At 38.5% G+C, this 22,823-nt stretch overlaps 2 protein-coding genes across 3 annotated transcripts; both read left to right on the top strand.

Annotated features, from left to right (window-relative positions):
- The first annotated feature begins 2,086 nt into the window (after positions 1-2,086).
- LOC110775965 (L-ascorbate oxidase homolog) lies at positions 2,087-6,004 on the top strand. 2 transcript variants are annotated; one of them, XM_021980554.2, is made up of 8 exons: positions 2,092-3,036; positions 3,644-3,753; positions 3,930-4,200; positions 4,283-4,385; positions 4,467-4,812; positions 4,900-5,265; positions 5,362-5,440; positions 5,535-6,004. In XM_021980554.2, the coding sequence occupies exons 1-8, from the start codon at positions 2,878-2,880 to the stop codon at positions 5,760-5,762; spliced, it is 1,662 nt and encodes a 553-aa protein (XP_021836246.1). In that variant the 5' UTR covers positions 2,092-2,877; the 3' UTR covers positions 5,763-6,004. The 2 variants fall into 2 exon arrangements, with proteins under 2 accessions (XP_056699495.1, XP_021836246.1); XM_056843517.1 differs by lacking the exon at positions 3,644-3,753 and having other exon boundaries at positions 2,087-3,036.
- A 15,238-nt stretch (positions 6,005-21,242) lies between these two features.
- LOC110775966 (uncharacterized) lies at positions 21,243-22,599 on the top strand. Its single transcript, XM_056841984.1, has 3 exons — positions 21,243-21,460; positions 21,526-22,068; positions 22,155-22,599. The coding sequence occupies exons 1-3, from the start codon at positions 21,243-21,245 to the stop codon at positions 22,597-22,599; spliced, it is 1,206 nt and encodes a 401-aa protein (XP_056697962.1).
- The last annotated feature ends 224 nt before the right edge of the window (positions 22,600-22,823 follow it).

Raw genomic sequence — 22,823 nt, 5'->3', positions numbered from 1 at the left:
TGCAAATATCTATCTCGTTTTAAAGGAAGTCTGGAGCTCTGAAGATGACGACACGTGGCGCACAACGACACCAAGAAGAATGCCCTAAAAATATAGAGCACCCTCCTTGAGGGGCAAATGATGTGGCCTAATTGGGAAATTCCACCCTGAACCTACCAAGGAACGACACATGGCCTTTACACGCTAAAGGCAAGACCATACTCACGAAATAAACCTTTCCTTAAAAGTAGCAATGAGGGCCTTAAGACTATTGATGGCAGGCCCACAAAGCAAAGGCACACTAAGCCCTTTATCCCAAAAGCATACCAGATAAGGACACGTGTCCTTATCTCTGAGGTCAGCCAATCATACAGCTAGGGTTTGTGACCAATTCCCAAAAACCGTAGGCCTATAAATAGTTCAGATCCCAAGGTAAAGGGGAATTCAATTCATTCCCACCTACCTTAAACTATTCAGCTCTGCCTTCTCTCTACCAATTACTTCTCTCTCTAGCCTATACTTACTTAGGCATCGGAGGGAATATTCCTACGGGAATATTCTTGTTTTGCAGGTTGCAGGAAATCGTGCCAGCGCATATTTGATACCTCCGAAGAAAGGGTGACACGTCAGCACCAACAAAGTTCCCACAACACTATTAATGATGGTCATACAGTTGTAGAGTGGCAGACATAGTTATTTTTATAGTCATATAGTTATTGTCATCATAATATAGTAACTCTTATTACTAGTAATATAGAGTAAAAAAAAGAACATATAAAGAACATAATAATACACGTAGTAACTCTTCAAATAAAAGTAAACTTAAAATACTTTAAAAATAACGATCTGAGACATAATTTTTCCAAATTCTTGCGTCGATTTGTAGTAGAGCGCAAACCTTTTTGATTTATAGTCACATAATCATGAAATTTTTAGTCCAATATAGTAGATAAATCATTATAATTAACATACAATTCAATAAGCAAACGTTATAGTAATAGTTAGTATATATCATATAGTTATAGTTAAAATTACATAGAAACACTAAAAATTACATAGTACCTCTTTAAATCATAAAGTTACTTTAGAAATCATATAGTTACTATTTAAAATCGCGAAGTCACTGATCAAATTCGCGAATTGAAAACGATATTTCGGCAAAACAGAAACGTTCATTTCTCCAAAACAACAACCATTTTCAATTTTAAATAAAAATCGACTTTAAATACTTTAAAAACAACAAACCGAGCTGTGATTTCTCAAAATTCTTGCGATGATTTGTAGACGACCGCAAATTCATCAATTCGGTTTCGGTAATGGCGAACCTCCTTCTTGATGTACTACTTCATCCATCTTTCCTCCTCTAGTATATCCAATTATGAGAACTATAAGATAATTACAAAGAAAATAAGAATAAACCCTAGATAGTTGAGTAAAAATATGAAAAGCATAAAGAGAAAATAAAGAGAAGGAAATGAAGAGAATGTAGATATGAAAATAAAGAGTGGGAAAGACACAAATCGCATATAAACTCTATAAATCACCTATTCACTTTTAACATCACATAGTTATTGTAATCCACAAATTATTAATTTTTAAAATCGCGAAATGACTATCACGTGACAGTTACACATGTTGTCCAGCCAAATTATTCCGTTGTCAAGCGTGAACCAGATTTATAATACCGAGTAGTGTTTATATGAGGGAGGCTACATCGCTGGTTACCAGCGGCTTTTTTGCCCATACCCAGGGGCAAAATCGTCTTTTCACTTAATTAGTTGAAAAGTCAAACAAAGTACTAATTATCGGAAATAAATGACAATATTCAATATAACAATGACAGTATTCAATACAACAATTACAATATTTATACAAACAATGACATAGTATATGTAACACGTTTATCCAGTCATTTAAGTGGTCTCTTTACTATTTTTGTTTCATTTCGTTTTCTTCTTTTTGGATGATTATGACAGAGAGTATATGTAACACGTTTATCTAGTCATTTAAGTGGTCTCTTTACTATTTTTGTTTCATTTCGTTTTCTTCTTTTTGGATGATTATGACAGAGAGTATATGTAACACGTTTATCTAGTCATTTAAGTGGTCCCTTTACTATTTTTGTTTCATTTCGTTTTCTTCTTTTTGGATGATTATGACAAATTTTAATACAACAATGACAGTATATACACAATAATGACAGTATTTATCCAACCTTTGACAGTATATAGCAAGTTCGCAACATTTTTACCATTTATTTAAGGGGTGGGCCATCATTGCAATTTATTTTCTTTTCACTTTTTTTTTGGTGGATATGGGGCAATTACATCGCTGGTTACCAGCAATGTAGCCTCCCTCGTGTTTATATTCCCGGAAAGCCTACATGAGAATTTGACGTAACTGTTTAACGCGGAAGTATTAAAGTAGCCATCGGATGAGACCGAGTACAGCTCATGTGATGGATTTGATGACCTCTCTGTCCCAGAAACCCCAATCTTTTCTTTTCTTACGCACAGCGGCACAGGCCACAGTTGAGTAGAGTAGTTAATCCTATTTATTGAGTTAATAAATTCTGTTGTTTTAATTATAACTTCATTTTCTTTCAACACACCGACATTATTATTTTTATTATTATTATGCTGTTTTAATAATTTGATAATTTCCAAAGCCGCGCCTGTTGCTTTAAACTTTAAAGTTGCGGGTAAAATTAAAAAAAAAAAAAGAAAAAGAAAAAGAAAAAAGAGAGCATAAATTCCAGTGTGAGAATCACCCCCTTCTTTCCACATGAAAGACCTATACATATAATTTTAGATCTACACTTCCACTTCCACTTCCACTTCCACACTATAACTTAAGTTACACGTTCTCTGTGAATTGCCATAGTCGACGGGAGTGAAAATGAGGGATCTAAAGCATAGGAATATGTTGGTATATTTGGTTGTGTTGTTGACAATTATAACAGGAAGCAGTGTGAAAGTAGTAGCAGAGAGTCCGTACAGATTTTTGACATGGAATGTTACTTATTCTGATATTTATCCTCTTGGTGTCAAGCAACAGGTATCGACTACTTTTTATTATCTTCTTTTTCATTTAGTCTAAATGCTAGCTAGCTACCTAACCTAGAAATATCTTGTTTCCTAATTACCAAGTAACTCTGTGTTCTGTTTGTGTATGGGTTCGTGTTCATGTTCATGTTCATGTTCACGTTCATCACGGGCCCCGGGAGTTTTTGGTATTTTAGTGGTAGATAGGTGCATAGGTGGTGTTTTGGGAAATTATTATGAGGGTGTTTTGGGGATTGGGGTTGTGAATGCTTAAAAGTTGAGACTTGGTTTTTATATTCTCCAAGATTAAAATTAGAAATTATATACATGTACTGTATTGGTCTGGAATTGAGATTCAACATATGAATAGTTTAATGCATTTTAAATTATTACTTGTATTAACTGAATGGAGAGAGATGAATGATGATTGATCCAACTAGCATAAACGCCGTGTTTGTAAATTGTAAATTGTAAATTGTAAATTGTAAATTGATGTAATATCCTTAATATAGTTCTGAGGTATTTGGAAAAACAGGATTTAAATTATCCATGTAATGATGTTATTATTAGTAATATTATGGATAATCTGTAAATGTGTTTGTTTAAATGTGTTGAAACAGGGGATTTTAATAAATGGACAATTTCCAGGACCGCCAATAGAGGCAGTCACAAATGACAATTTGATTATTAGTGTCTTCAACAGTTTAGATGAACCATTCCTACTTTCCTGGTACACTGTTATTTTGGTTTTATGTATTCATTTATACACAGTTTAGGTTTTGTTGATTTTTACAAGTTTGTGTTTTCTTCTTACCACTTATCTTATTTTGTTGGTAGGAGATTATGTGTGTCTTTTATGTGGGTTAACACTTTTGGCAATTGCATTTTTGTTTTTTGGATGAGTAGGAATGGCATACAGCAGAGAAGAAACTCATGGCAGGATGGTGTATATGGAACCAACTGTCCCATTCCTCCTGGGCAGAACTTTACGTATGTACTTCAAGTTAAGGATCAAATTGGTAGTTACTACTATTTCCCATCTCTTGCATTCCACAAAGCTGCTGGAGGTTATGGTGGCATCAGAATTGATAGCCGACCCTTGATACCTGTCCCCTTCCCTCCTCCTGCTGGAGACTTCACTGTTCTTGCTGGAGACTGGTATAAAATGAATCACACAGTAAGTAAGTTGGATACTTTAACATGAATTTACTTGGAATTTTTCATTTACTTAATCATCCTCCACTTGTTCCAATGTCCAGGATTTAAGAGCAATATTGGACAATGGCCATGATTTGCCTTTCCCTGATGGACTTGTCATCAATGGCCGCGGATCAAATGGAAATACTTTTACTGTTGATCAAGGTATTTTATTAATTTGGAAGGAGACTAGTCTTGTTGAATTTCTAAGCTTATAATTGGTGAGGTGATTTGTTTTTGGTACAGGCAAAACATACAGATTCAGGATATCAAATGTTGGGATAGCAACATCAATAAATTTTAGAATCCAGGGACACCAACTGATTCTAGTGGAGACAGAGGGAGATCATACTCTTCAAAATACCTATTCATCTCTTGATGTTCATTTGGGACAATCATACTCACTACTTGTTACAATGGATCAAACTCCACAGGATTACTATGTCGTTGTCTCAACCCGTTTCACCTCTCAAGTACATACTACCACCTCCACTCTCCACTATAGAAACTCAGGAGCTGCTGTTACCGGCCTTCCTCCTGGTGGGCCCACAACTGAAATTGATTGGTCTCTTAATCAGGCTAGATCCATCAGGTAATTATTTCTGACAATTACTTAAGGTGTGATGTTTTCTTATGTAATTCACACTTGTATTTTGTTCTTGTTGTTGTTTTCTGTCAGGCAAAATTTGACAGCCAGTGGTCCAAGGCCTAACCCTCAAGGTTCTTATCATTATGGGATGATCAATACCACGCGTACCATCAGGCTAGCAAATTCTGCTCCAATGATCAACGGAAAACAGAGATACGCAGTAAATGGTGTATCTTTCATCCCAGCAGATACACCATTGAAACTTGCTGACTACTTGAAGATATCAGGTGTTTTCAGCCTTGGAAGCATCTCAGACAGTCCTAGTTCTAATGGTGCTTATCTGCAGACTTGTGTCATGGCTGCTGATTTCAGAGCATTTGTTGAAGTTGTCTTTGAGAACTCTGAAGACACCGTCCAGTCTTGGCATATTGATGGCCACGTCTTCTTTGTTGTTGGGTACTAACTTGATATTACTTGAATTTCATTTCATTATTTGTAGAAATCTATATGGACCTATAGAGTTTGATTTCTATTGTATGTGAATTTGAAAAGAATGGATGGAGGACAATGGTCGACTGATAGCAGATCGAGTTACAATCTAAGAGATGCAATTTCAAGATGCAGTGTGCAGGTTAGTTTTAGCCAATACATGATCCTATTTTTAGGCATCTTATATTGTATAAGTTTGATGTTAGTTATTTGATGGGCTTGGTGCATGTTAACAGGTTTACCCGAATTCATGGACTGCAGTTTATATGCCACTAGACAACGTCGGAATGTGGAATATAAGATCAGAAAACTGGGCACGCCAGTATTTGGGTCAGCAGTTGTATCTTCGGGTATATTCACCAGCTAATTCTTGGAGAGATGAATATCCAATTCCAAGCAATGCACTTCTATGTGGCCAAGCTGTGGGACACAAGAAAATCTTCAATTCCCAAATGATGCCATAATTGTCTACACAACTGACTATGGAGATGGATCAAAGCTGGAAGAAATTTACTCAAACACCAGACAACCAACTTGTATAACAGGCCTTTGCAGTTTAAATTAGTCTATCGAATACTACTACCTATGTCTTGATTTACTTGTCACGTCACTCAGTTTATATTACAATGTCACAATTGTGTTCGGACAATTACATATTTGTTTCTTGCTGTGGAATGAAATATGCAGATAGACTTCATTATAGTCATTGACTCATTGTAAAACAAATCTAAAGAATCCTTCCCATTTTCAGGAGTATATTTATATGTCATACTTAAGATATATATTGTCAGCACTAAATACAAAAACAATCATTTGTGTCAGATTATTACTCAGTAACATTTTCATGTTGCCGCTCACAACCTCAGCTCACATCAATCCCAACTCTGAACTCTCAAGTGGGAAAACAACAATGGGGAATAAAGGCACGAGTAGCAAAAAACTTGTAAATTTCAGTGAATTTTGGAACCTAAATCCATTAATTTTTCAAGTTTTACCGCTTTTATATGGCATATATGCAAAAACTGAATACAGTACAACATCCATATATTTGATTGTTATCCCACTTTTTGTACAAACGATTAGGTTGAACAACTTGATCCCAACGGTTGAGTGAGACGGCAGTGGTTACATTTACATGATTGAGTGTGGAGCGCAGCATTAACTACCTTCATTAAGCCTAATTATGTGTATTAAATTATAAACGTTACATTCCTTGTGTAAATCCTATAAAATGGCTTAGACGACTATTTTGTACATATAAGTTTTACTTGCTAATAATATACTCCCTTATGCTCTTACGAATTACTCTTGTCACGTTGCATTATCTAGCTCAATCGATTGTTAGCACCATCGTCAAGACAAGTTCGGCTCTAAGCAGAATTTGTCGAAAACAATTTGGCCCCCACCGTGGGGCTAACAATCAAAAGCAGCTCGATAATCCCAACCTAAGCATCATTTCCGGAAATGCTAGTTCATCCAACGATATCACTCGCAGCGTTGAGGCCATGGAGCAGCGCATCAGCCTCCTCCAAAGGGAGAACGAAGCTTTGCAATCTCAAGTCAGATCTTCCACCTCCATCGCCACCAGGTCGAGGTTCCAATACCGTCGAGATACTTCTGGGCTAAGCCGCCGCCTAGATCTTGATGTCGCTCCTGACCATCCCCTCCATGTACCATTTGGCGAGCCCGACGGCCCAGTCCTCGAACAGATCCATGAGTTCGAGCCGCTACCAAGCCCACCCCGCCCAAATCTGGGTTGGCTGCCTCCCCCTCCAACTCAAGCATTTCTACAGATGCATCGACGACCGTCGCTGCCTCGACGGCCGCCCAAGCCGTCTCATCTTAAATCGGCATGTCCCAGATGGCGGTACCCGTCTATGTGTCGGCACCCGTCTCCAATTTGGTGTCTTGTCCGTTACCTCCCCCAACGTAACTGTGTCGATGCCATTCCCTGTCTCGGCGCCACCACAGAGGCCGACTACAACACCAACGACCCAAGCGCCGTGGGATCAACTCTTCTCTCAGCAAGTTGTTCAGCCTGTTGTCAATCTAGTCACTTCGGCACCAGGAGAACCTCCTCAGATAATGGTGGTTCCCTTAGCCAGCCAAGCACCACAAGCGGCTTTCCCGCACACTCCGCTGCGCCCAGATTCCTTTCGAAACTATTCCATTTATAATACCCCTATCAGGTCAGTTGTTCCAGTTAGTCACGGTTTCGTAACTCCTTTTCCTTATGTGGCAGGTACCAATGTTACCCTGGGGACATCTCCCATCATGCAACAAGTCGTGCCGCAGTTCACCCCCATCAACCTCATAACATGTATCCACAAAATACCTACTATCAACATATTCAAGCTAGCCTTCCCGAAATGTTCAGCCCCCTCGTTCCGGTGCTCAACAGCATCTGCGAAAACACCAACCATCAGCTCCAACAAATCATGACCATAATAAACAAAATTCCCGGAGTACCCACGCCAATCAAAGAAGCCAGCCTGGATAGTCATGCTAACTCACCATATGCTGACCCCATCGATGCCATCCACATCCCGAAGCGGTTCAGCCTACCCAATATGCCCATGTATGATGGAACCACCGACCCCAGAGAACATATATTAATCTACAAGCAGCGCATGATAACGATCCCAGTCCCCAAGCACATGAGGGAATCCAGTTTGTGCAAAGGCTTCAGTTCGACGTTAATCGGACCCTCCCTGAAGTGGTTAACCAGCTTTCCAAACGGATGCATCGCTTCCTTTGCCCATCTCGACAACATGTTCAACTAGAAATTTTCCAGCAGCAGAGGGTTAGAGAAGCAAACAAGCGATCCATACCGTGTGGTCCAACGGCCTGACGAACCCTTGAAGGATTACATAGCTCTTCATCAGAGAGAAGGTGACAGTTCCAGAATGTGACGTCCCAACTGCGATCGAGGCGTTCAGACAAGGGTTGTATGGGGAGAACGATCTGTGGAGAGACCTCATCAAATATCCTTGCAAGACGTTTGAAGATGCCCAAGCCAAAGAAATGGATTAACTCAAGTAAGCCTCAAGTGGCACTTCAAGAAAGTTCAAGCACCCAACAGACTCAACCCAGGGTATTCAAAATTAAAAATTCAAAATTTTCGATGTCAAGCAATGTTCGGAAAAGTTCAAGTCGTACAAGATCCGAGTCATCAAGCCAGTCCAGAGGCAGACTGTACTGTCTTTCTTCTAACACTTATTTTATGCAGGTACCGACGTACAAAGAATGGTCTTGATTGCAGAACATCTTGATCGTTCTCCATCCCATTTTGAAATTTTTGACTTGCGCTTTCCTTACCGAATGCTCTGTCAAAGTGGGGGATCATGTAGACACATAATTTGTGTCTCCCCTTAGGGACGATCACGAAACCATTATCCTAGTTTCAAAGGTTGATGCAACTCCGAGTGGAAGTCCCTATTGCTAAAATACAATGAATTTATTCCAAGTCTAATCATCCAAAATTCAATTCCCAAGTTCGTTCCCATCCCGGAACTAGGCACAAATTCAATTCCAAAGATACAATTCTGAAATCCAAACATAAAATCTCAAAACGGGTACCACCATTGGTCTCCGAAGCCTATTTCCAATCAGAATGCCAAAAGGTGTCCAAATTCGGGCGCCGACCCACAAAACCGAGCATCTCGGGCCCCGACCCGTAAAACCGAGTTCTGAATGTACAAAAATCTCGAAAACGACGCATTCAAGTCGTAAAAATTCAAAATTTATTCTCCAAGCAAACCACCTTTTCGCTAAAGTCCAAAAGTATAATGGTACAACTACCAACGCGCCCGAAAGGACGGTGTCATGGTCCTTCCTTTGGCATCTAGCGTCGCGCCAGGGGCAGGCCAGTTTGGCTTTTTCCAGTTGTGTTCCTATAAAACCCCCATTTTTACATAAATGAGGGGGGGTGGGGAAATCAAACAGCAACAATAACGTCGTAATGTAAAAATCACTCCCCGCAATACAATTCTCTCCAAGAATTCAATCTTCCTAAACTCTACAAATTTTAAGCATTTAAGCAATTAAGAAAACATCTTGGAAGCACCACCCTAGCCAAACTAGGTAATCTGAGTCCCTAAATCTCAATATTTCTAATTGTTATGCTTTAATCTTCAAGCTTTTCTATTAATCTAATAATGTTTAGTGGGTGGATAAGTCATGTAAACTAGGATTTGTATAAAAGGAGTAACCATTAAGGGGTTTCATGCTTGAATCCCCCTTAAATGATCTTCCATACTCCATTTTTAAGTATAAATTTACAATTTTTAAGCTGTTTCCAATAAAACATGATTAGTAAGTTGAGTATTTCATTCTTGAAAGTGTTCCTTACAACTATCATTATGCAAATCTTTAAAAGACCTTAACTTTATACAAGTTCAATGATGTTTGAAGAAGTGCAAACCCTTCTTCAAACTAGAACCCATGAACCATTAAGTTTCATGTTCAAAATGCAATTTCAATATCCAAAGTTCAATGACGTTTGAATGGGAACAATTTCTCTTTAAACTAGAACCAATTTCAAGTAATGGAGCATATTAAAGATGGAGTCTTGTAGCATGAAAAGGTCTAATCTTTAGAACCAAGCCTCCTAATTTCAATATTCAAGTTCAATATTCAAGTTCCATATTCAATAATCAATTTCTATTTCAATGTTCAAATACGAAATTGATGATACTTTTTAATGAACAACCTCATTTTAAGGTTTGATTATTTCAAAAGTTGAATCCATGAGGAGCCAAGTCATACTTGAACAGGTGTTTCTCGTTTGGATTTCCTACATCATTCATACAAGTTATATTATTGCAATTTCTATTCTTTATGCTTACATTGCTAATATTTCTTGCTTTAAGTATTGCACCTTTCAATTTTGCACCTTTACAATTCATTCAATTTGGTTTACACCTAGTCCATTCTAGGTTGTGATGTATAATCTTTACATTCTTGCACCCTTTATTTTCTATTGTGATGCTTTTCTGTATTTGTTATTGTAGGGGAATACAGTTAAACATACATAACATGTGCGAAACATCCCCAAAGCCAGGAAACATGTATAAAGCACAATTTAAGCATACTTACATTTGAAGCGTGTTTTCCCGAGTATAGTATCAACGAACACAAACAAAGAACTCCACTTGTCGCTCCTCTACTTGGTTCACCGACATGTTCAGATCCGTCTTGATAATCGTAGCTTAGACAATCACTCAAGAGTTTTTGCTTTTTGGGAAGAACACATTCATGGAGGCAAAGAGGGAATTAGGGTTTCTCTTTTCTCCTAAGGTTGTGTGTAATCTGAATTGTGTGCTAGAAAAACATAAGTTCAGGTTATTAAAATAACCTAGATAGTAAGCAAGCCAACTGACCAAGGCCTCAGGCCATTGATCGGCTAGCAAGCCCACGAGGGGATTTATGCGCGCACAGCAACGCGGGCCGCAAGCTGCTGCTTGCTTTGTGCCTTGTCCGCGCACGCCACACAGCAGCGAGGCTTATGGGTCAGCGCTGCATTGCCATGCACGTTGCGCCCATGGGCCTTGCGCTTGTGCGCTCCGGCTCGTGGGTTGCTTTCGTATTATGATTAAATTATCCTTCGACAATTTATTTATCGTTTCGTACTTGACGATCCAATGTCGTACGATACAATTATTCGTCTCGCCTAGCTTACGAATATACGCAATACGATTTACGATTTTACGATTCAATGTTTAATCGTATAATTATGTTTTTCCGAACTAATTTCCCAAAAATCTATTAAATGAATTTCTGATTCATTTAATCCGGTGATCTGTTACATGCCATTGGTGTGACCTTATAGGTTCATTCAAGAGTAATCTGTGAGCCTAATATAGATTAGAACCCACTGATCAAAAGCATTGCTCCAGCTAGCTGTTCCGATCACTTGATCTTACTGAATTAATTATTCGTAATTAATCTGAACCTTGGTATTAGACTAATGCACCTTGGGTGAAGGACATATTTCCTTCAGTCTCCCACTTGTCATTCAGACAAGTGTGCATTCACATTCCTTTGTCTCTTATTTTTACTTGCTGAACATAAGATAAGATCCAAGCCATCCTTATTAGGTCCAGAAGTGTTTCTCGGATTACAGAGCTCAACTGTTAAACTTTTACGTACAAAAGGTTAAGCCTTAACCATTCTCAGCACGACCATGCATTTTCAAAGTATCTAACTCTCCGAGAGGCCTTGTTACACAACAACACCATATCCTATCAAAGATAGGAGGACAATCCATTCTTGCAATCTATGAACATTCACTTTGATTCATAGTACGCCCAATAACTGCTTTTATAGCCTCCTTTTACGGTGCGATGTTTAGCTAGTATCAAAGCAAACTAATTCTCAAACGAGCAGACATAATCACTCATGTTCTGAGGAATGGTTCTAATCACCATTAATGAGAACTACTTATGACATGAATTTAATCTCTTAAAGTGTCCTCATGGTCAATCCGATACAAGATCCAATAAGTACCATCCAGTCCATCTAGTTCAAGAAACAAAACTATAAATCAACTTGCAATCTAATCTTCATTAGTCATTGGTTGTCCAACATTTCAATGACCTGGATTAGGGATCCTTTTGTGATTTCAATATTCAAGTTCACTTATGGGTGTTTCTTTGTCGAAGAATCCATCTTGACATCCCATTTGAATGTTTTGAATCACTTGGGCTTCATCATTTAATACTAAACCAAGATTAAATGATCTATGAAATGTAATTTCATAAATGATAAATGTTTAAACCAAATCCTTACCAATTTGTGGGCCTCTAACCCAAAATCAAGCATTTAATGTTTTACAGATATAGGCCTTTCACCCAATACTTAAAACATTCGTGGAACTCAAACTTGATTCCATTTCTGCATATGAATGTTGTGTCTCATTCAATGTAGTGGTTTAGTTTATCATACTTTGATATTCTTAGAATCCTTTCTATCGAAAGCCTTTCGATGTAAGATGAAAAGATCTTTAATTATGTTTATAGAATGATCTAGTCTTTCATTGCTGTTAGAATGATTCTCATATTCAAAATAGAAAATTATTCAGATAGCAGACTTGTGATCAACCTGAGTTCATTGAAGAAGTCCCACTAGAAACAATTCCCTTTCATTGCTTCTTAGGCAATGATGAATTCATTTCAATTATGTAGAATTGCAAATGATTTCATCCTTTTGGAATACTCCAACCAGTTCACAGAGATGTGGGAGATACATCTTTCAACTGAGAACTTGGAAACTAATCATTGATTCAGTTTCCCATGCATCACATATGGTTTAGAACCTATGTTACCACCTTTTAATCACGACGCCTAATTGACCGTGTATGTTTGTTGTTTGTCTAACAACAAGATTCAACTTTTTCTTAGGCAAATGCATGTAGCATCAAAACTTTAGTTCATCTTTACTTCCTCTTATCAAGTGCTCATCGTACATATCCAAATGTATTAGATGTCCTTGATATGGTTCTAATGATCTTTGATCTAGATCAATAGAGATTGGTATAAACTCGTCACGATCCAATGTTCACGAGTTATCTTGGCGATCTATATATCACATCATACATGATTGATTGTAATGCAAAAACCATTCGCATTTTAAAATCTATCCATGTAACTTTTAGCTTTATTCTGTTTCAAGAGATACTGAATCTTGCTAAAATCTTGGCATTGCCATGTGATATAAGGTGAAGGCACCTCTTCAAGGTCCTTCATGTTTAACTTTAGTGATAATAGCCTAGATTTATACTTAGTTAAAGCATTCATTACTTACACTTACTCATATGGGTTGAGAGTCTCTTTTGAGTCTCTAAATTGTGTTTGATTTAGTAATTGGTTTTACAGAAACCAAACAACGCTTTAGATCCTATCCAATAGATCTTTAACCCAATATGTTCTAAGTTTCGCCATGGTTCTAATATTGACAAATACTTTCAAATCTAACCAATTAGAATTTGAATGTCATTTTCAATAGAGAGATATGTATCTCATATGTAGAACCAATAAACTTGACTTAGCTCCCACTAAACTCATCATCTACAAGATGATCCATGTTTTCATAAATCTATTATTGCTCAATAGCCTTGTTGAAAAATATGGTCCAATTCCCACTTGCATGCTTTAATCTACGAATAGATTTCTTAAGCTTGCTATTTTATCTAGCATCCAAAACTTTTACATTGTGTGATGTACATAATTCCTTTCCACAAGTCCAATAGAGGAAGGTGTTTCGTTTTCCAATTGCCATATTTCCATATGCAATGATTGCTAGATTTATCCAAAATAGTTCAAGCATTCCGACTTGGTGAAAAAGATTTCAACATTATCAACACCGTGAAGTTGTTTATAATCTTTAACCACCAATCTAGCTTTTCTTTTGTATGTGTATACAATATCATCTTTGTATGTTTTGAAAACATGTTTGAAACCAATGGGAGTGAACCCTTTATGAAAATCAACGTTGTATGCTTAGAAAACATGTTTGCAACTAATGGGAGTGAACCCTTTATGCAAATCAACGTTCTATCATTAGAAAACATGTTTGCAACTAATGGGAGTAAACCCTTTATGCAAATTAACCAAATCATAGATTTGATTCTTTAAGATGAATGTACTTTGGATAAAATGGCCTCAAACAATTTTATATGGCCTCGAACCATAATAATGTTTCTGATGGCCTCAAACCATACTTGGGAATTTTAATTCGTCGTAGCTAACCTGTAAGTCGTATGTTTTGAAGCACTTCCAAAGTCTTCATAGTTTTCATTCCTCGAGATATCTATGTATCTATCTTGGTTGAATTCTATTCCTTATACGATTTACCTAGGTATTGAACCTCAAACTTTAGTGTCTATAAAGACATTACTCAAGTCCTTTGAGTATTAGGATTCTCTTGAAGCACTTCTAAAGTCTTCCTGAAGCTCTTCCAAACGCTTCTAAGTACGGAGCTTTTCCAAAGACTCCTAAGTATCCTACATTTGTTTGTTGCTTGACTCGAAGTCCTTTTGAGGTCACTTCGAGGTCATTTTCTCCCACTTGCCTTTTTGGAATATGATGGTTTCCTAAAAGACATTACCTAGAGCAACAACCATATGTTCTCAGATTTGTGGTAGAATCAATACCTTTTATTTCTATGAGTCGCTCATAAAGAAACATATATCTATTCTTGAGTTTGTTTGATGTAAACACTAACTCCCACTGGGTTTGACAACCCTAGATATATATATGTACTGAAAAGATGTACTGAACCGAAGTTCAATCCTTATGACATCTTGTCCTTAGCTTTCACAACTTTGTTTAGTGTGATAATCACTTGAGAGTATCATTTAGAAACTGTATAGGAAAATAGTCGTGATTATCGTTAATCGAATAGATTCCGATTTCTCCATTTGGACATACCATATTCTTATGGAGCTTCGATTGTCATAATTCCATATAAACAATCTAGATAATCTTTCTTGGCTCATGCAAACATCACTTTGACCCAGCCTAGATGTTCCAAAATTCTTGCCAAGTTGATTTTATACCCTTTTGTGAATCGCATTGAAGCATTTCACATATTTCACGTTGAGTAACTATAGCCCTATTTTCTCAAATTCTTGTGAAATAGGTAAGTCATAAAATCCATCTTTGGCCCATGAACTTTATTGTCTAGAAACTTCTAACAATAGTCCATTTATATGTCATGTTCAACAAGCAAGACCCACGTGTCTTAAATTAACCAACTTTCAGAAATCCATGCCATGGAATCTTGGAATGTTGTCTTGTTGATATGGTCGTATGACATTTCCAAAGATATGTGGAACACAAATCAAAGTATTTTATTTGAACCTTCTGAAGTTTGAGTGTGAAGAGATTCGTTTGATTATTAATCAATCATATGACTCAACCCTTAAATGACCATTTCATTCAAATAAACATTCAACGAATGTTTTTTTGTTTACTTTGAATGTGAGTCCTTCTGTTGTCCAAACAGAAATTGATTATGATGATTAATGGAACATAATACCATTAAGTTCCAGCCTTTACAAGGGCTTTAAAACAAACATGATGACCCTACAATTAATGTAGCACAACTTTGCTTCATTTCCCACTTGTAGGTCAATAACCAGACTTAGCTCCCGGAATTTGAGTTCTTAACAAGCGTTAGAACCTCAAGCGGTAATATAATACCATGGGAGTTTATTTGCTAAGTCGTTTCTCTTTAACATAAACCTCAAGGTAGAAATAGAATATCTAAATTCATTTCTTTTGTTCCCCTTTCCTATCCTTTCTAGCACGTTTTCTTATAGTCCAAAAGATTTTACTCTTTGCTTGATCTTCTTACTTTGCTATGCTTACAAAGTCCCTTTCTTTTATTCACTTTGAATGACAACATCCAATGAGTCTATTTCATTTATCGAATCAAAAGAAAATTGGTTGTTAACCATTGGTTATACATGAGTCTTTAACTCAATACTTCATTATTCCAAAACTACCCAGTATTCTGAATATATGAGGTCCAATTGGTCTACCATTCAAATTTCAGTTTGAAAGCAACCATGAAGATCATTATAAGAAAATAACATTCAAGATACGCTCTCATTCTCCTTTTCTTTGAGAATTGCTCTCAAAATTAGTTACCAATCGATTGAGGAAATATCGCAGTTCTATTGTCCGAACGCAATAAAGTTGAAGATTTACGATTCTACAAAATTAACTAGCAAAGAAAACATTTATCATACTTTAATAACTTGAAATAAAAGCATTCATGCAATCATCAAAGCTATTAAATATTTCATTCATGCAAAAATAAAACATGGTCCAAAATGAATGAAACGATTGCAAGACCCTAAAAGTCCTAAATCCTTAAGCAGCTTTGGCAGGTCTTAAGTATTTTAAGATTCTAGGTAAGCAAAACCTATTGCTAGTAATCTCCAAATTACTCTTGGTTAATAAATTAATACCATAATTTATCCCATTGCCACAACATAATGCCATTGTTGTTTGAGTTGAAACCAAAATCAACGTGCTCCTTTGGGACGCCTTACCATCTAAGTCAACTAATATAGCACCTCGCTTTGGCGTAAACCTACTACGTTAGATCCTTAGATTTTTGTAAGTGCTTGATTTGGAAGGCAACTTTTGAACTCAATATTACTTTGGACCTAGTTGTTCTATGTTGGTTCGATTATTTAGTGAACTAAATCTAATCGAGTCATACAAACAACGCATTCATGCATAATATTCATTCATTCAATATATAAAAAATTAAATAAAATTGGTGAACTAGTATGGCCCAAAACTCTTGTCTTGAAGCATCCAATCTTCTTCACCATCTTGTTAGCTTGGCATCGTCTTGAATCTTCATTCAATGCTAACTTAAAGTTCTAAACTAGAAATACTTGAAATAATAAAATTACATCAAAATTTCCATGGTTCGCAGACCATATTTAGAACTTTACATTCAAAGATAAAACGGTTCGCAGACCCTAATTAACTATCCTAGAATGGCCATACTAGTCACTTGGAGTACCTGCATTACATAAAATATACATTCTATGCATTCACCCATTCGTATGCTAAAACGAATGGCCCATATAATTATGCAAGTATTTACGTGAATTAATTAAAATTCACGTTCACATAAACGCGTCCTAAAAGATTAATCAATTTCCAAATTATTAATCCTTAGACTTTATTCTAATTAAAATTGAATTTAATTAAAATAATGCGACCTACGAAAAATAATTAAAATAATTATTTCATTTTAATTTCATTTAGTGGCTCCCACTCAAACCAATAATTATTCCGGATAATTAATTATTTAAATATTAAATTAAACTCGCGGCCCGGTCCAAGTTAAATAAAATAATTTTTAATTATCCCGTTAGCCCATTTTAATGCAAACATAAAAGTCAAGCCCAACGAAACAAAAAAAATTTTGTTCGAGTGCAAGTGCGGGCTAAGCTTGTGCCCAGCCCAATAATGCACGCTATGGCCTACGAGACACACGAGCAAAGCCCATGCCCCCGCAGCTAGGGATGGCAATTACATCCGAATCCGAACCGAGTCCGACCCGATCCGAATAAAAAACTCCGATCCGAATCCGAGAAAAAAAGTCTGAATCCGAATCCGATTAAAAACATCGAATCTGAATGGATATGGATCGGATATGGAGTCTGCAGAGACTCCGACCCGAATCCGAATCCGAGTGCAAATACGACCTGAAATTATTTCAAAATATATTATTTTTCGTACATAACTTTTTTTAAAGGAAGTTCCCAATTTAATGCAATATATTTGATTAAAGCGCATACATTTGTAATTTATTAATTTATTAGAAACTCAGTACATTTTGGTAAATGAGAAATAGGATTTCTAAAATTAGTTTAAAATTAGAAAAATACAAGTTCTATGTAAGTAAAGTTAACGCATGATTCAGATTTAGATATGGATATAGATTTGGATTTGGATATGGATGCAATTTTGGAGTCCGAATTTTAAATGGATATGGATATGGATATGGATGAAATTTTAGAGTCCGAATTGTAAATGGATTTGGATATGGATGTAATTTTGGAGTCTGAATTTTAAATGGATCGGATATGGAGTTTACTACATTCGACCCGAGTCCGATCTATTGCCATTCCTACCCGCAGCCAGCGCCCCACGTACCTGGCTACCTGCAGCCATGCGCTGCCCCTGTGTGCTGTATGCTCGACGCTGGGCAAGGCAAGGTGCCTTGCTTGCTCGCAGCTCTCGCAAAGGCGCCTGTCTTGCTCGCCCTTTCCTCGCCCAGCGCGAGCGGCACCCAACACGCTTGCTGTTACCCGCGTCGCTGCGGCTCGGCACAGATGTGGCTGCCCGCGTGGCTCGACGAGCCACACGTCCACCCCACCCTTGTGTTCGTGCCTTTGGTTTGTACTACGGACCAACTTAATTAAAAAAAAAAAATCACGGACGTTTGCATTTAAGTTATTTTTCACAAAAAGTTACGATTTTTATTTTTGAAAAATAACGATTTTTACGATTTAGTTAATTTAACAACAATCCAATTTCGTTAAATTTTTAAATCAAGGCTAACATTATTCAAATTTTAAGAACGAATAATTTCAACTGAAAATTTGAACTTTTAAATAATCAAATCTAAAACTTTAAATCGCTTTAAACATTTAAATTTCAGATTTTTAATCCATTTGGTTTAAGTGTCGATTAAAATTAACGAAACTATTCAAAATTTTAATCCAATAATTTTTAAAATTCGCCATTGTCCATGAAATTATATTCCCTTTCCCAATTAACTAAATTACTAGATCCAAAATCAATTAGCGATCTAAAATGTACGAATTTGGGGAAAGCAGAATTAGGGTTTATACTTATCGAAAATAGCTGACATTTTTACCATCATTCAATAATATACCCAGCAACATTGTGTCAAAAATTCAATCGATTCCGAGTAGTTTAGGTTGACCAATTAATTGAGAAACTTTCCGAATTTATTAATTGTAACTTGAAAATTAACAAAAACGCCAAAAAAACACAACTTCGAGGCCTGTTTTTGCAATTCCGTTCTCATGAGTTGATCTTAGAAAATCGTTTTCGATCAGATTAGGGTCAGAAAAGTCGAAAATACGAATATTTTTTATTTCAGAACCTATTACGCAATTAATCCAATAATTCATAATAATTCCGAAAAAATCAACAAAATTCCAAAATTTTCGACAACAGCAAAAACAATACAATCATGCTAAAAATTCTTTGAATACACAAGGCTCTGATACCACTTTATGGGAATACAGTTAAACATACATAACATGTGCGGAACATCCCCAAAGTCAGGAAACATGTATAAAGCACAGTTTAAGCATACTTACATTTAAAGCGTGTTTTCCCGAGTATAGTATCAACGAACACGAACAAAGAACTCCACTTGTCGTTCCTCTACTTGGTTCACCGACATGTTCAGATCCGTCTTGATAATCGTAGCTTAGACAATCACTCAAGAGTTTTTGCTTTTTGGGAAGAACACATTCATGGAGGCAAAGAGAGAATTAGGGTTTCTCTTTCCTCCTAAGGTTGTGTGTAATCTGAATTCTGTGCTAGAAAAACATAAGTTTAGGTTATTAAAATAACCTAGATAGTAAGCAAGCCAACCGACCAAGGCCTAAGGCCATTGGCCGGCCAGCAAGCCCACGAGGGGCTTTATGCGCGCACAGCAACGCGGGCCGCGAGCTGCTGCTTGCTTTGTGCCTTGTCCGCGCGCGCCACACAGTAGCGAGGCTTATGGGCCAGCGCTGCATTGCCATGCACGCTGCGCCCATGGGCCTTGCGCTTGTGCGCTCCGGCTAGTGGGTTGCTTTCGTATTACGATTAAATTATCCTTCGACAATTTATTTATCGTTTCGTACTTGACGATCCAATGTCGTACGATACGATTATTTGTCTCGCCTAGCTTACGAATATACGCAATACGATATACGATATACGATTTCACGATTCAAAGTTTAATCGTATAATTATGTTTTTCCGAACTAATTCCCGAAAAGCTATTAAATGTGATGTGGCCAGAAATAGTAGACTGCCACCTGGCATTGCTACAAAGGTCAACATAAGAAGACAAAGATCATTTCATGGATCTCTGCAACACATACTAACCCCATTGAGAAATCCTGGTCCAAACATGTCCAAAAGCCCAGAGCTTGCAGAGAAGCCCAGAGCTTGCAGAGAAGCCCAAACATGCAAAGAGCCAAGCAGGTCTAATCAGATCTATTACTAATTAGACACATGTCCTAATCTAGGAAAACACTCAATCATCAGGTTAGGGTTGTGGATCAATTCTCAAGAACCCCTAGCCCTATAAATAGCTTAGATCCCAAGGCAAGGGGGGCAATGAATTCATTCCCACCAACCTGAAACTATCTTTGCTCTGCCTTCTTTCTACAAATTACGTCTCTCTCTAGCTTATACTTACTAAAGCACCGGCGGGAATATTCCTACGGGAATATTCTTGTTTTGCAGGTTGCCAGAGGATTGTGCCAGCTCATACTTGATACCTACGAGGAACGCGTGACACGTCATCACCGTAAAAGATCCCACAACGTTTGGCGCCGTCTGTGGGGAGGTATAGTATCATGGCCGAGCCGCAATCTGAAGGAGAGTATAATGGTGGAGAGGAGAGACGGCCCCGCGAAAGGAGTCAACGCCATATAGAAGAAGCCAATAGAGTCGCAAATGCCGGAAACACACCACGCCGAGTGCAGGAGGCCGAAGTGGTGGTAGAGAAAGAACCAGTCCTGGAAGCACCTCCACCGGGCGGCCACCTAAGCCCCAGTGTTCGAGACTCCGTGCTGGATGAGAATTTGGACTTGCCAATCTCGGTGGGATTGCTGCGCGAGATCCTAGCAGGATTCCAACATCAAATGAATCAAACCTTTCAACAGCAGATGAGTACCACGTTGCAGGATGAAATACGAAGGAACATGTTAATCTACAACACTAAGAGGACGGCCCCGCAGAGGCCCCTCAGTCTGGGTGTCAATCGGATAAACAGAATGCCACTTAGATCCAACGTATAGAGAGCAGGGGAAAGCTCCCGTCCACAAGCCAGCCGTGGAGCCAGTCCTGTGGCAGAACGCTCGGAGATTGACCGTGGCCATCAAGCCTTTCTGTCGCGGCGAGAGCAGGCTACGCGGCCACCTTCCAAGGGAAACCCACCGGCCATCTTGCGGCCCTCCTCGAGACGTCAGGAACACTATGAAGCTGAATCTGAACTATCAGACACCGGATCCACCCCAGTAATGGAAGATCGATCCTCCATTTTACCCCCCTGTTCGAGGGCAGACCCAGATGACGCCTAACAGAGTGAGCATGCGCCCCCGTATGGTCTCCAGCCGTCGTGAACCAACCTATCACATCCAACAAGGGTTTAATAACATGACGTTGAGGCACATGAGCACCCCCTTTTCTGAGGACATAATGAACCCCCCGAAAGAACCTAAAGTCAAAACTCCTACCATTAAAGACTATGACGGTACCACCGACCCAGATATGCACCTAGTTGCATACCGTCACCACATGTATGTTCAAGGAACTAATGAAGCCACCTGTTACAAATACTTTCCTGCTACCCTTAAAGGAGTGGCGTCCAAATGGTTCGAACGATTGCCCCGGGATCAATTGCCTCTTTCAACGAATTACAAACCCTGTTCTCCACCAGGTTCATGGCACACAAGGAAGAAAGGAAAACAGGCATGCATTTGGGACGCATTCAACAAGGAAAAGATGAGTCACTAAGAATCTATGTGAAGCGCTTCAATCTAGAGGCTGGACAGATCCCATATCTTCCCGACGACGTCTCCTTCGATAATTTTATTAGGAGACTTAAGAAAGGATCATTAAAGTTTGATTTGGTTATGAAGAGCGTTCGGACTATGGCTGAAGTATTGGACGAGGCTGGAGCATTTATCCACGCAACAGAAATATGCAGCGCGTCCAAAGATGGAAAGACTGGTGAGGCAACAGATTCCTCAGGAAAGAAAGGCAAGACAGACCGAAAAGCCCCAAGAGTAAATGGTACTTGGGCTCTTTCGAAAGAGCAGGATACCAACTCTCCTGGACACAAGAGAGAACGTCCACAAGAAAGAGAATATTTCGAGTACAACACGGACCTCCTCACGATACTGGTGGACGTCGGGATTAGGTTTGATCTTGAACGACCTTTCCCCATGAAGTCTCCTGCTGAGAGTCAAGACCCTAAGTTGTATTTCCAGTTCCACGAAGATATAGGGCATGATACCAAGAACTGCAGAAGCTTGAAGAGAGCCCTATACGGCCTGGCCTCCAAAGGACACCTAAAGACTACCTACAAAGGAGTGCTCACGGCTCGGGGAAGAACCAGTACAAAAAGAATAAGTCACCTGTCTCACCTACAGAGCGAAATCACATCGAAGGGGGACTTGTAGCCGTCATATCCGGGGGGCCAGCCGCTGGAGGACCCACCATGAGGGGACAAAAAGACTATGCCCGCCGCCTAGGTCAAGTAATGTTGTCAGGGAAGTCACCTGTGGACCCATTTCCTCGGATAGAGATATGTGAATCGGATGGTGGACGAGTAGCCACTCCACATGATGACCCCCTCGTAGTCGAGATCAAAATCTCCAACATGAGAGTGAAGTGTATCCTGATAGACACTGGAAGTTCATCTGACATAATGAGCATGGAGTGCCTCAGCCGCCTAGCCCACGATCCCAAAACCATAGAGAGCATACACTATCCCATCATTGGTTTTTGAGGAAGCATCATACATCCCGTAGGCGTCATCAACTTGCCGGTTCGAATTGGAGATTGAAAAGATGGACGAAAGATGGGAGTGGATTTCCTAATCGTCAAAGATTTGACAGCATACAATGTCATTTTGGGACGTCCCACCCTGAACAAAATTAAAGCGGTAGTCGTCACCCATCTCATGCTCCTGAAGTTCGTATGAGACGATGGGGCGATAGGTAATATACATGG

The sequence above is a fragment of the Spinacia oleracea genome, chromosome 4 (genome assembly GCF_020520425.1).
Source record: "Spinacia oleracea cultivar Varoflay chromosome 4, BTI_SOV_V1, whole genome shotgun sequence".
NCBI lineage: Eukaryota > Viridiplantae > Streptophyta > Magnoliopsida > Caryophyllales > Amaranthaceae > Spinacia > Spinacia oleracea.
This window is presented reverse-complemented; position numbering and strand designations above follow the sequence as displayed.

Bases quoted from the DNA above. Each gene is read 5' to 3' on its own strand.
- LOC110775966 (XM_056841984.1), top strand. From the start codon at position 21,243: ATGACGTTGAGGCACATGAGCACCCCCTTTTCTGAGGACATAATGAAC. The intron at 21,461-21,525 runs GTTCGAACGATT...GTTCTCCACCAG, and splicing joins AAAGGAGTGGCGTCCAAATG to GTTCATGGCACACAAGGAAG. The intron at 22,069-22,154 runs GTATTTCCAGTT...TGGCCTCCAAAG, and splicing joins GAGAGTCAAGACCCTAAGTT to GACACCTAAAGACTACCTAC.
- LOC110775965 (XM_021980554.2), top strand. From the start codon at position 2,878: ATGAGGGATCTAAAGCATAGGAATATGTTGGTATATTTGGTTGTGTTG. The intron at 3,037-3,643 runs GTATCGACTACT...GTGTTGAAACAG, and splicing joins CTCTTGGTGTCAAGCAACAG to GGGATTTTAATAAATGGACA. The intron at 5,441-5,534 runs GTTAGTTTTAGC...GCATGTTAACAG, and splicing joins TTTCAAGATGCAGTGTGCAG to GTTTACCCGAATTCATGGAC.